General features: G+C 36.4%; 2 protein-coding genes across 3 annotated transcripts in view; one reads left to right on the forward strand and one right to left on the reverse strand.

The window, feature by feature from the left end:
- Nucleotides 1-995: 995 nt before the first annotated feature.
- LOC117105756 (zinc finger protein 480-like) lies at nt 996-10,779 on the reverse strand. Of its 2 annotated transcripts, none has more exons than XM_033247027.1 (5): nt 10,669-10,779; nt 9,097-9,376; nt 8,071-8,410; nt 6,522-7,746; nt 996-6,338 (listed from the first exon to the last, which is right to left on the reverse strand). In XM_033247027.1, the coding sequence occupies exons 2-5, from the start codon at nt 9,346-9,348 to the stop codon at nt 5,762-5,764; spliced, it is 2,394 nt and encodes a 797-aa protein (XP_033102918.1). In that variant the 5' UTR covers nt 9,349-9,376; nt 10,669-10,779; the 3' UTR covers nt 996-5,761. The 2 variants fall into 2 exon arrangements, with proteins under 2 accessions (XP_033102918.1, XP_033102919.1); XM_033247028.1 differs by lacking the exon at nt 10,669-10,779 and adding an exon at nt 10,331-10,476.
- Nucleotides 10,780-11,797: 1,018 nt separating this feature from the next.
- Nucleotides 11,798-14,692, forward strand: part of LOC117105861 — a 19,093-nt gene continuing 16,198 nt past the window's right edge. Inside the window, exons 1-3 of the mRNA XM_033247171.1 lie at nt 11,798-11,976; nt 12,944-13,196; nt 13,582-13,670. Of these exons, the coding sequence (XP_033103062.1) occupies nt 11,955-11,976; nt 12,944-13,196; nt 13,582-13,670 (364 nt within the window). The 5' untranslated portion in view covers nt 11,798-11,954. The remainder of the gene's footprint in view (nt 11,977-12,943; nt 13,197-13,581; nt 13,671-14,692) is intronic.

The raw sequence follows: 14,692 nt of genomic DNA on the forward strand, positions 1-14,692 counted from the left end.
ATGCTTCTTAAAACACCAAAAAGGCAGACCCATATGAACAGACTGGTCATTCTTCAGCAATATCAAAGGACCAAATAGTAAATAAATGTATCTTGAAATGAATTTATTTCCTCTTAGCCTTTCTATACGTCATCAGTCCACACTACAAGTCTTGTCTGACAGATGGATGTGATATAGTATTACACCCATATATGGTGTGAACAGATCAGTCCGTACACTTTCTGTGATATGCCCACGTAAGGGCATAATGTCATTACACTCATATACGAATATCCGAGTGGTTAAGGCAGGGGTGCTGGTTTGAAAGGCATGCTCGCCTATGGTTCTGGTGGTAGAACAAGTCTTCGATAAGGACTACAACCGTAGGCCCAGTGGCATATAAAGAACCCAGTACATCATTACATGGTACAGAAAGCCCCTGTGGTGGACAATGAGAGTTGCTGGTATTGAGTTTCCGGGTAGCACAGACAAGAAAGGACCCATATGGGCAATAAAGTACTTAATTGATCGAGCTACTAGTGCACATATCAAGCGCCATGAGCATCTTGTTTGACGGATACCAGTGCTATACAAATCTATACTATTATATTATCATATACTGGCATATTTTGGTCATATAAAAGACATCCTTATTTACTACCCCTTCGTATTTGGTTTACTCTGAAGGGGTATAATTCAAATATTTTACCCCATCCCTTCGTATTTGGTTTACTCTGAAGGGGTATTATTCAAATATTTCACCCCTTTATGTCTGTATTTGCAAGTTCTCTATGATGTAATTGGTAGTCGTACAGAACACCAGTATACAATGACGGGTAAATATACAGTAGCATAATTTTCAACAGAGGAACATTTCCTTAATATCTTTGGGAAGTGATTCAAAGCAAAATATGAAGAAAAATGCAGTTCTAACTTTGGATGACAGGATACATTAAGTGTTATGAAATTGACATCAAAATAAATGCAAATTAAAGACACTCAAAAAGTTTTGCAGATAATATTAAGAGAGCACAGTTTATTTACAGACTACCTTAATGGGTAAAAAAAAAATGATAAAAGCTTTATATCAAAATTGTAGTAACCAAGGGTTTCTATGGCTCAGTTGAACCTCATTTTCAAACCCCCCCTGCCACTTGACATCAAAAACTATCAAATGATGTTGGAATTCACCATTACATGATATACTACTCTTCCAGACACTTTTTCTCTTATCTGCCCAGCAAGTCTTCTTTCCCAGGCGAACGTCATCTTCTACCTCTCACTGGAAACCCATTAAAGAATACTGGTTATGGACCTAATTAGAAGGGGCAGATACAAGGGGGTGTGGACAGTGCGATCACACCCCCTAAATTTTTTAACGAAAAATAATTGTATTGTTAACATGAATTACCGGTAAGATTTTTAAGGTATGAGAAGGCAATTTCCAGGCACCTAGAAGTCCATATTCTCACCTCAGCCCCAACCAAGTTGGTATGCACGCACCCCCTACCTCCAAATAATGCCCCAGACTAGTAAAATAGATGCATCTCTAAAGCTATGTCCACACTATCACATTCTGTGACAAGTGTGTGATGTACCCATATATGGGCATGTCACAGTTATTGTTAATTGTCACAAAATTTGGCATGTGGATAAAACTTACTAACATTTACCAAGAACCATTAGTTTCAAACCAATTTTCAGACTTGAAAATTAAATATACTGTCTGTCTAAAGCTAAAAACTTACAAATAATATCCAATATTTGAATTATTTGGTATATAAAGTAGGGTATTAACTTTTTAGGTGAAAATTAGAAGAGAACTGTTTTATCGATAATAAAGCAAGCACAATGGATGTAAACAGTTCAGTGGTTGTTCCAGTGGGGGTGCAGGGAGGGCAACACCCACCCCAGTCAGGCCTGGACCACCCACCGTTGGACCAAAAATATGAATTTGCCTATCCAAAACTTCATTTTCATTGCCAATTCCTAATATTGTGGTCTAAAAGCACAATTTGGACCATACTAAGCCATAAAATCTCTCCATGAACCCTACCAAAAATTTTAGGGACCGTGATCAAGGCTCTAGTCAGCCCCTTGATTTGGACCCTGCTGTCGGATATATCAGACTCCTCATTGGCAAATGTCTGGAGCCACCACTGAATTGTTAGTAACAAATCTATAAATCATACCGTTCTGACAACTTCCCATATAACAACGTAGTGTAAATCAGCATAAACCAAACTGTCTCTCACTGGAAGTTACTCAAGTATTACAATGTTTTAATTGACATCATTTATAGTGAAAATTCTCCATCCCTCTGGAAGTTAGCAGACAAATTAAACTCTACATTGTCTCACTACACACTGATATTAATTAACTTGTACGAAGCTTGCCATCCTAAAATCAGCGTACTGTCACTAAATGTTCTACTGAGTAATATGGCAATATTGTATACTTTAGTACAGAGAAGCAAGCCCCATATATGCACTGCATTTATTTGATTAGAATTGGAGGGTTTTTTTATGCTTTTTGAATTTCATTTTGATTGACTATGACAAGCATAGTGGAGGTACTCAGATGCAACTCTTGTCTATACTAGCACCTACAGGTAAACGGTCTTACCTGGTGTCGCATACACATACAATACAAACGGGGAAATCCCCCTAAATAAATTGCATCTAAATTATTTCCCACATGCTTAACAACATATATTTTCTCAGGTCAAACTAGACCTAAAGGCCTTGTTCAGACTGTAAAATTATATTTGACAAAAACATGCGACATGCCTAAATATTGTCATGATGACATCACATCATGACCATATAAAGGCACATCATGACTATATATGGTCACACAACATTTTTTTTTGTCAAAGAAAATTTGATAGTGTGAATAAAACTTTAGAAGGGGCACACAAAATGTCTTCCTTTCAGGAAGCATTTTAGGAGCATTTAATAAAATATTCTATGATAAAATTACCAGGAGCCTGCCCAGCTTAAGGACCAATTCTCTTCAAATTATTTTCAAAAGATTACTGATTGTTTCCCATAACAGTACTTTTCCCATTACAATTAATATTATTTACCTCTTGATGTGCAACTGATTTTATTTGAGTTGTATTTAAAAATGTAAAACTCTAATTTACAAAAAAAGCAATTTGACATTAAAAACCCTTAAAAAACCATAAAGGATTACATGCATACCCATCCATGATTCCACAGCACTACCGCCATTAGCAGAAGATTAATTAAGCTTTCGTGGCTAGGAGAAAAAACTGATTCAACCAGCAATGTAGCAATTTAATTAATTATGAATATTCATATTCTATTCAAACACAGAATGAGCTCATTTATATAACAAATATTCAAAATCTATTGAATCACTAGTGTTTGAATGGGCTCATTAATATACAGTATGTTTATATTAATAAAATTGAATGTACCTTTGGCACTCTGCCAATAATTCATGCAAGTACAACACAAAATTACAAAAATCTTTGAATGCAGCTCATTGTTTTTGATACCTAAACTACTAAAAGTTAAGGTCTGTCCACATTATCGAGAGTATGATGCTCACAGCTTCATGGAAGAACACCTTGGAATTGTATTATGCCTGCCCATATATGGGCATGATACTGAAATATCACATCCATATATGGGCATGATAATGAGGTATCACACCCATATATGGGCATGATGAGGTATTACCCCATATATGGGCATAATGAGGTATCACATCCACATATGGGCATAATGAGTTATCACACCCACATATAGGCATGATAATGAGGTATACACTAATATATGGGCATGATACTGAGGTATCATATCCATATATGGGCAGGATAATAAGGTATCACACCCATATATGGGCATCATACTGAGGTATCAGACCCATATATGGGCATCATACTCAGGTATCACACCCATATGGGCATGATAATGAGGTATCACACCCATATATGGGCATGTTGCTGAAGAATCAGACACATATATGAGCAGATTACAGGAATTTGTTACATGAAATTTGAAAGTGTGAACAGAGCTTAACACAAGCTTTAATGCGCATACTCGTACATGTCACACTCTAGCATGCTATAGCATTACATATTTGGCATCATCAGAAAAACACGCTTACCATCTTCCAATTTATTATCCCAAGTCCATTCCCTCCTACAAAATATTTAAAGCTCCTCCCTTTAAACTGTCCCTGTTGAATAGAGCAGAACCCCTGGGGACACCATTGGAACTGTCCCTGTTGAATAGAGCAGAACCCCTGGGGACACCATTGGAACTGTCCCTGTTGAATAGAGCAGAACCCCTGGGGACACCATTAGAAACAAAATAAGTGTCTCACTGCACCCGATTTTCGTCGGCTTACGCGATTCTATGGAGAACGTAACGCTGTAACCTGTGCGAACGGATCGTTTTTAATGATGGTCTGTTCAGGCTGCCACCGACAATTAGCAGACAGCGTCACATGTCTAGCGCGTACAGGGAGCAGAGTACAACGCAATTGGTGTCCAGCTTAAGGGTTGGCCATAGTGTTAAAAGATATAATTTCCTTCATTTCCTGGCCAAAACATTGTCCCCTAGAAATGTCTCCTTAATAGGGATGTCCCCTTAATAAGGGTGTGTCCCAAAGAAAGGGGTTCTACTGTATATAGCTTGCCACACCCTATGTATTATCTCTACACTTTAAATTATATCCCTTTCTTAGCTCCTTAGTATAAACCAGCTCAGCACACTCACCTTTCCAACACTTAACCACTCCCTCACTCAAGTTTATAGCTTCCATCTGTAAACATCATCTTGTAAATTACACACACTTATTTGGCTTTATAATACCTAAACCTTTTTAGCACACCCTTCCTTGTACTAAACCATACCTACTTCCTCTATAATATTTCTTTTACAATTCAATAAATAAATATTAAAGTGGGCATGGCTAAAAAATTCACACAATGATCTGACAGGGACTGCAAAACTGTACATAAATATGATAAATATTATTTTTTAAATACTAAAATTAACTACACAGGGCACTACTCGTTTGAAAATCAATTGAAGAAAATATTAATGTAGTTCATTGTATATTTCTAGAGTTAATACCGACATCAAAAGTTACATACTGTACACACGGTACTGTTGCAGTCACATTGCTTGGTATTTCCTGGTAGAACTTCTCTGCAGAAGTGAACCATTCATACCTCAATACCAATGTAATTTTAAGGGCATGATATATATTGAAGTATCTATGAGAAAAGAAAAACCTTCGAGAGATTACACTTCTTTCAAGGGAAATCATTATAACCACAGATTTTGATTTCTAATAGTTCCCACAGTAGAATTTTTATTAAATTCCCTCAAATTGACACTTCTTTACCTTTAAGACGGACACTCACATACATCTCAGAGGTTCCAAGTCTCTGCGAGCCGTGGGAGACTCCCAGGGTTCATAATAGCCTTCCGCATTTCCGCAAGTAAGGCATTATCTGTTTCGTAGAGACTAACCAACCATAAATTTGATGTTTTTGCATCTTTTTACCAGTATTACCAATTGCTTCTCTGTAAGTCAACTGGTAATGGGCATCACCACATGCAACAAAAGGACAAATTAGATTTGTTATTAAACCAGATCTCCAGGAAGAAGTACCTTCCAACTTGGGACCCCTGTACAACCTGTTGTTGCGGTTGTAAAGTACCAAATAATTTCAGGTTACAGTACACCACCGAACAGTTAACTTACAGTAGTTGTGTTCTGCATGAAAGTGCATATGTTAAGGCATAATATAGGATGTTGTTATGGGAACGTGGCTGTTCTCCATCAGCTTGGTAACATCTTGTTGATGGTGTAAATGCTGAGGTATCATGACTTGAGTCTGAGGAATGACAGTCATGCTGGGGTGGTTCAGCATATGGGGAGGGGGACTCATCGTGTGCAGGGTTTGTTGGCCATGCACTGACAGCCCCATACCTGGTGATGTGGCCTGGTTTATGGACTGGGATGTAGGCGTTAGATTGTGAGGTGGCGGGGTCGGCGTCATCGCTACCTGACCAGCAGCCGATGCGTTGATCGACATTGACATGAGCGGTTGAAGAGATACAGTGGCGGATGATGTGAGGGAGTGTGGAGATGCAGTGACTGTAACCGGGCTTGGCATGTCCACCTGCGGAGCACTTGGTGGTAGGAAGCCTCCGTGTTGGATTTGAGCTGCTGTCAACTGCTGATTTGGATGCGTGTGGAATGGTGTCAAGCCCTGCATGGTCAGAAGGTGAGTAATATGCTGCAACGAAGATGTACTTATAGGATCCTGATTAAGCGTTACCGGTTCCGATACAACTGCAGGTGGAGGACTGAAACGAAAATTTGAAATATTTAAAACTAATTATATAAATATTTTCTTTTATAAATTACAATACAAATTTAACATCCACATCATGCTAATCAATCAACAGTATCACTACCATAATCACATCATTATGAAAAACAAATGAAACTGAATACAAATATTTTGATTAAGATATTTCCTCTCATACCTTCTACTACTTTCTTCATGGTTCTTCTCATGTATCTTAAGACTTCCCATGTGGCGAAACACAGCATTACACACTTTGCATTTGTAGGGTTGTTCCCCACTATGTATACGTTGATGACTTCTCAGGTTCTCTCTCCTATTAAATTGTGCGCCACACGTTTCACACTGGAAGGGTTTCTGACTACTGTGGATTTGCATGTGACGGTTCAAGTGTCCCGTTCGTTTGAAACTAGCACCGCACTTGTCACATTTATGTGGTTTGTCGTCATTATGTATCAATTGATGCGTCTTCAAGTCGCTCTGTGTCTTGAAATGGGAATGACAAATGTCGCATTTATGTGGTTTCTCTTCCACATGTACACGATTATGACTGCGCAAGTCGCTTTTGCGTTTAAACATTGCACCACACGTCTCACACTGATAGGGTCTTTCAGTGCTATGAACAACTTCATGGCTTTTTAAATACACGTACACGCTGAACTTTTTTCCACAAGTTTTACATTCATATGGCGTCTCTTTTTCGTGATTTGTAAGGATGTGTCTCCGGAGATTGATAGACTGAATGAAACGTTGATCACAAAATTGGCATACAAAAGGTTTCTCGCCAGTATGTGTGCGAATGTGAATCTTCAAAGCAGATGAATATCCGCAATTTCGACCACAATATGTGCACACGTAACGTTTGGGACCTTGGCTAAAATCTCGACGCTGATGGGACTTCATATGTCTTTCCATGTCTGCTGCAAATCTGAAGACCCTTGTACACTTTGTGCATCGAGAATGTGCTTCACCATAGTGTAAACGTAACTCACGTAATTTACTGTACTCAGTATTGCAAAACTTACAACAGTATATACGTTTGTCATTGTTCAGTTTGGCTGCAGCTTCCTTTTTCACTTTTAAAGCTCTCTGAACCTTCGCTACATTGATTGAACGACGCAATGGCTTTCGTCCACGTTTTTTACGCGGCGGTACCTTGGGTGGCTCCTCAAAAACTTGAGGCGGTTGTAATGGAGACTTAACCACCGGTATTTCAGATTCCTCTTCGTAAGTATCAGCAATGTCTGATGCATCTATATCTGAACTCATCGGTGATGGGGGATTGATGGCAACATCAACATCAATGATGTCAGCTTCTGGTGGTTGGTCAAGAATATCCGGCAATGTTTTTGACCTAAGGTTGACTGTTAATGGCAGTGGGAACTTTCTGCCTAGTTGGTTAGTAACTGAAAGAAAAAGAGTAATAATTAAAATAATATATGTACATTTTCTAAAAATATTGTTTTACATTGTTCCCTACATATAAGCCTACTCATACAATACAACTTAAAATTATATCATTTTATTTTTATCTTTCACATACAACAATATCTGTGCAATTGCTTGTACAGTACTCTTCTTTCTGCTCATATACTGTATGTAAGATACTAATGTATAAATAATTATTCGCATATTAATTATTTTTAGAGCAATAATAATTTAAAACATATTGATGTGTTTTCTGGCTCATTTCCTAATAAATTATAAGTTAATAAAAAATTTAATCCTACCGTCGTTTAATTCATTCATGGGTTCCTCGTACACTTGTGGATTCTGCTTGTATGTTTGTGACAATTCAATCAGACGTTCACACATCATACGATTGGCTTGTCGTTTGATCTCAGCTAGGCCATAAGTTTCTGCAATAGTGATAACATCCACACAGTTATCTGCAGTCAGCTGAGACTTGAGGAACTCGCAGCAGGCTTCCATTACGGATGATGCTTTCAGGACTACAGCAGCGGATAAGACATCCTGCACTACTTCCATGGAAAGTGAGAGGCGGGATGTGTAAGCGAAATCGAGGAAGAGCTGGAATCCGGTTAGATTTATATTGCTGAGCTCCAAAACCTACAGTAAGAAAGATAAGTCAGAATCCATCGGGTAATAACCCATTTAGAGTGACACCAACATAGCCACAATTCAAAAACCAAGCTCCATAATTCACCATATTTGTCATAAAAAATTCTAATATAGTTACTTTTCATAAAATTTGTTAACAATCTTTCTATTATGAGATTACATTTCAATTACTTTACAATCTGTACATTTCTAAACACCACATTGATGGTTTGTTCAAGAAGCCCAACAGACTGATAACTGCCAGGAACTTAAGATGATCAACAGCTGCAATGGCAATGAGTGTCTCCTTCTACGATGACAATCGTGAGCTTTCGATTGCACAACGGTAGGATGTAGAATGTAATGACATCACTAAAAGTCATCTGCACATGCGAGAACGTTAAGTTCTCCTAGTCGTGTGGATTATAAGATGCAACTTCGCCAAATCTACGTATGCAGAGGATATAGGACGCCGGTAGAATGGTTACGCATGAGTGATTCTGCTCTAGCGCTGTGTCGTCGAACAAATCAAAAGCATGAGTGTATATTTTGCAAAGGTGGGTGTCAACCTTTAATGTTGGTATTATCATTTTCTATATTGTTTTGTTATCAGTATGTACCCTAAATTGAAATAACATTTTCATGTATTTCCAAATAAATTACATTCAAACAAATTAAGCAATTATTTTACTGACCTGTTGTGGATTTTCAGGTTTCTGGACAGCAAAGAAGTTTCTGAAATAGTCACTGCAAGCAATAAGTACTGGTTTGTGAGCCCTGAACACCTCATTGGACACGGCAATGGTGATGTCAGTCAAATCTGGACTATTTCGACAATTATTGAGCGTGTGTAAAACTTGCTGGCCGTGAGCGCTGAACTCATACATGAAGCTGCCATCACCTTGGCGTGTGATCTGAAGGGAGCTGGCTGCAGGATTTGCTGTCATATTTGCAGCTCTTTTTGCTCACTGTGGACTAAAGAAATACACACAAAAAAATAAGTAAATATCAAATCTATGACGTAGATTAGTGTAGCTGTAGCTTAGTGGTTAAGACGCTTGCCTTCAAATCCGAGGGTCCTAGGATCAATAGACCTTTCCAGAGTGTCAATCAAACTTAACAACTGACTAATCAGAACAAAGCTAGGAATACGCGCGCGTCTCACACACACACGTGTTTTCCCACAAACGCACGTGTTTGCGTATGTTTTAACATTGTCGTCTTGTGGGACCTTAGCAACAATATCCAATGGGCGGGGCTTAGCGGAAAGGTCCATTCTTGTCAATGTTACTGGATTTTTTTCTCACTTCCAAATAAACTCTACTCCTTTATAGAGTCTTATAGATTTATTTTGCGTAGAGCATCTTGTCTGTGTGTTTGTCTCATGAAAGGGATTGCCACCTCACCTGTCTTATCTATTCATAAATTATAATAAGTACGACAGTGATTAAGTATGTTATTATTGCTATTTTAAAGTGCTGGTATGGGAAACAACACAAACATAACCATACAAACAACAGACTTTATAGAAAGGCCTGCACAGGCAATATATCCTCCGTGCAAAAATTTGGCCAGGAAATCCGTTCAAGCATTTGGGAAAATAAAATATCGGCCGATTTAAAAATTGGAAATGTTCATACAAGTAAAAATAAAATTGTTAAAACACCATTTGCCTTTACTGAGAGAATATTTTTCACGAACTAACAGTAAACCCTGAGTAAACAAAGCAGGGTCTAGACCTAGTTAGGCCCTAGTTATTACTGAGGTATATTCCTACCCAGACCGGGAAATGGTCGGTAGTTCGTGCGGGCTAGACTACAAAAAACACTGGTTTGGCGAGGCCTAGCCTAGGCTGGCCTATCTTCAGAATCATTTTATTTATCCGATTCTGTGATACCGTAAGAGGATATGTTTAGTATGTCGTCGTACCCTAAACAAGAAACCTCGACCGACCCCTTCGTGATATAAACAACAACAACAAGGACCTTATGTACATATCACTGTATATTCTTTTTCTATGCTTCACACTCATTGACTGTGTTTTGATAAGACATGTTAGACACCGTGTAGACTAATCATCCATTATTTTGGGTTTGCTTTTTACAGGGATACACCCTCATGATTCACCCCCTGCAAAGAATCGTCAGCGTAAATACTAACGCATTTCTATCCTATTTTTACAATAATTCGAGTAAAATATAAATTCAATCTGTAAAAAATAAAATGATGAATTTATTTTTTCAGTTGAAAAAACTTAAAATACCTACTTTTGCTTTGATTTCATCAGAAATATCTGGCTATTTAACCCGAAAAATTCCACACAATCGAATGAGAAATAAGAGATCCCTGGATGAACAATTGCATGATGGGAATGTCTACTGGCTTTTTTAATTGAAAACAACATAATTTATTATGTGATTTTTGGAATTAAGAAATAAAATTAAATTCTCCACAAATCAGAATTAAAATATAATTTTATTCATAAACTATTATATTATCGAAATAAGGTGTAATTTTTAATGTTTTATTTTTGTTTTAAAATCTATTTCTAAAACAGTAAATGCCAATTGTGTAGCAGACGAAAAGGATAACGTTTTCGTAAAAAACAAAGACTGAGGAGATTTAAAAAAATATATTTCACTCATTCAAGAGGAAGAAATAAATTAATAACTTCAATTGAAATTCGGATCTAACGAATTCAATTTCTATTGATTTACAGACATTTTACTAGCAAAATCCTCGAATTATTGAATACAAGCCTTAACTATGGGTCTATACAAAAAAAACTTTATTTTACACATTATTATGTGTAAAAATGTGAAATTATTTTCATAGTCTAAATTTCAATAGCTTAAAATTACAAAGAGATGTATTCAAATATTTAAATTAATTTTTCTAGTTTCCAAAATTTCATCATAGCCTAATATAATATAAACATGGAATAGCCTAAAATTGAAAGATATTCCTCACCTATTGACGAATTCCTATATAGTGGCATTAGGCCTCATTTCTGACTTACATCTTAAACTTTTCGATCGTACTTCCTTGTCACCTTTCGGACTATTGATTTTATGAACAGGATATTGATCGAATAAATAAATAATTGATTGTTTGATTTGATTGGTTGGTTGCTGATTGATTGTTATTGATTTACTGATTGAATATTAATTTAATTTCTTATTTGATTAGTTGATTGTTTGTTTGACAATGTTTAACTGATTGATTAGATTGTTGGTTGATTGATTAATTGATTGATTGATTGATTGATTAGTTGTGTGATTTTTTTTTTATTGATTGCAAGAGTTATGTTGACGATCGGCGGATTCGAAAAGACGGCGCATGCATCGTGATCGGGAACCATCAGTAATCGCTCACACCCACGAGGGGGCGGTTTGCTATCATGATTTTTTCACAACAAAAAGTTAAAACGAATCACGTTCGAAGTTGCGATTTCAAGGCCTAATTTTTACATCCTTGTCTTATCATTTGGCCAGACCTGTTTAAGTGGTATCGCCATAGGCCTAGTTGCCATTTCCTGCAAAAAGATTTTGCGATGGCAGAAGCTCTTCCTGCTGGTAAGTTCCTGTAAAAGACAAACAATTACAAAGATGTAGCCTATACTGGAGGAAGGAGGCACCACACCTCCTCATCTCATTCAGGCTTGAATGAGAGTACTTTAATAAACCCCCCAGTCCAGCCACATGACCCCGATAACTCCATGATTTAAGTGCCTTGCCTTGTAACAGGCCTGGCATCGGCCATGGGCTATGCTTTATTGTAGTAGTGTAGTATTACTAATTAGTAACTCATTGTACAACACTACAGTCTATTATGTTTACAATATATATTATTAATGGCAATGAACATTATTATTTTAATAATATTTAATTTTATTGTTTATTTTTATTATTATTTCGAGTAGTATATATTACTATAATATTCATATTATTTAATTCAAATTATAGTAGGCCTAGGCCTCTACACTACAGTCTACACCCTATATGTTCATATATATTCAGAATAATAATTAGCTACATTTAGTCCAGATTTTATAAAAGTATAATGACAGTTGTTTCCACAGACGAAGAGATTCCCCGACGAAGGGTCCATGGGGTGTCCAACGTACTAGACAAGAGGTCCAAAATCCCAGACAGGAGTCCACACCCACCTTCAACCCCAATCAGATTGTAAAAACATTTTTCAAAGCAGTATTTCCCAACAAACTGATTGACTTCTTCCCCAGTAGGTATCTAGCTTTCCCTGACTGGGGTATAACTTGTAAAGTAAAGAGTATCCCTTGCCTACTGGTCTCCAACAGGGAGTGTCATGACTTGTTGGAGACATGTTTTCATTTTTTTAATTAAATAGTTAATAGATATTGTTTGTTATGTCAATCATGTTTTACAGTACTTTGAATATCATTGCACCAGCCCACAACCCATGGATGATATTTGGCTTTAGCAAAATAATATAAAAAAAGTCTCCCTCCCTAATCACTTTTCCAGTCTAGATAGGGTGATAAACTCATAATATCTTTTATAGGGTCTTTAATAAAGCTTGGTGATTCTGACTATCCCACAGAAGAAAGCAGTGGTACGCTTAGCAGCAGTGAAGACATATTAATTGGAATATGTGTGACAAGTGAAACAATAGCACAACAACCATGCAGCAACGTGGAGACAATGCTTGGATTTATTTTGGCCAATATATCAACCACTGCACAATCATTGAGGGGTCTTATGGAAATCCAGTTAGACACTCTTCCACATTCTTTCAAATTCCTCACAAAACAAGGGTAAGGGGAACAGTTCAAAGGTCGAAGTTATTGGTTTTTAAGTGTCCTGCCACTTTCAAGATGAAAATATTGGTGCTCTGTGAAGTTTCAGCTAATACTTACAGAGTGTACTTGTATTAATAATTAATAATAATAATAATAGTTCATTCTTATTTTATAATTAATTATTAATAAACAATAAATTAGGCCTATATATTTATTTTAGAAAATTTAAAAATCACATCACAAAATATCAGTTGTAAAAAGACTAAATGACATGTAGAATAGAGACTTGAATGCAAAACAGTTGTTTAGCCAAGCAGTAAAAATACTCATTAAAATAGACTAATGGATACTGATCATTTGAAAGATATTTGTATTTATCTTACTTATTTCATCCAATCAGGTGGCCTGTTGCACCTATCCAAGAAGCCTTAATTAAGATTCAGCATCTAATAAATGAAGATGGTGTGATTAAAATTCAGCCAGGATTTGGTAAGATATTTTCCTTTTTCTATTTTGTGAGGTTTTATTACTATGGGGTTGTAATTATGATAGACATTTTAAGGGTGGGTACATTGGTATAATAAGAGTGGATTTTAAGGATGGAAAAGTTTGTTAATAAGGGTGGGTGGAGGGCCATAAAAATTAGCTTTGGACTGGATAAAACACTTCAAGGCTGTTAACCCTTCCCCATCCTCTAAAGCATGTTTTTTACTAACAATTGATGGTCCCAGGCAAAAGATAATAGTGATTGGTCATCCAATACTGTAAGTCTTGTTATAAAGCAATGTGGATTACAACCCTTACTCATTGTTTTCTAATAAGAAACCTTGTTATAAAGAAGCGAGGAATGATCAACCCTTGCGCATTTGAATAATTAAATTTGTACAGACATTACCAAGGCTAAATGGCTTGTCCTTAGTTCAGATGAATGAAAAGGGAATCAAATTCTATTACTATTTTGTTCCTATTGTTGGAATATGATGTCAATATTCTTTTTATCAGAACTGAAATTATTGTGTGTTTATCAATTACATTAAGTTTTGCAATAAAAAAAAAGTTATTAATTTAGCAAATTAGTGCATACAATCAGAGTATCAGTGTCAGTATCTTTACAAACTAAGGTAATCTTGGGATTTAATCTCGATGAGATCAAAGTTTCATTTTGATTCACAACTTGGTTGTTTGTTTACTCATAAAAATTTTAATATTAATAAGTTACATTTTCAATTATTTATATATTTTCCATATTTTACTGTATTTTTAATGGATGGGAAATAATAGTACCTTACCATCGAAAAATACATTGATATTCCTGAACAGTTGAAGATTTTGATGTTTCCCTAGTTACATTTGTTCAAATGGTGCATTTTTATGCAAACATTTTCACATCTTTTCATGCATGAGTGGGCTTCAGTGTACATTATCTTGAGTCGTCTGCACATTAAAGTCAGGTTGGCATAGAATCTCTTTTACGAATTGAGATGCTCAGAGCTATAAAGTGAGGTTGTGTG

This window comes from Anneissia japonica, unplaced genomic scaffold (assembly GCF_011630105.1).
Source record: "Anneissia japonica isolate Jap-2015-1 unplaced genomic scaffold, ASM1163010v1 scaffold287754_len4335492_cov202, whole genome shotgun sequence".
NCBI classification, from domain to species: Eukaryota; Metazoa; Echinodermata; class Crinoidea; order Comatulida; family Comatulidae; genus Anneissia; species Anneissia japonica.

What these genes read in the sequence shown, in the direction of transcription:
- LOC117105756 (XM_033247027.1), bottom strand. Translation starts at nt 9,348, where the DNA reads ATGACAGCAAATCCTGCAGCCAGCTCCCTTCAGATCACACGCCAAGGT. An exon ending in AACCTGAAAATCCACAACAG is followed by an intron (nt 8,411 to 9,096) that starts GTCAGTAAAATA and finishes TTCTTACTGTAG; the next exon opens with GTTTTGGAGCTCAGCAATAT. An exon ending in CATGAATGAATTAAACGACG is followed by an intron (nt 7,747 to 8,070) that starts GTAGGATTAAAT and finishes TTTTTCTTTCAG; the next exon opens with TTACTAACCAACTAGGCAGA.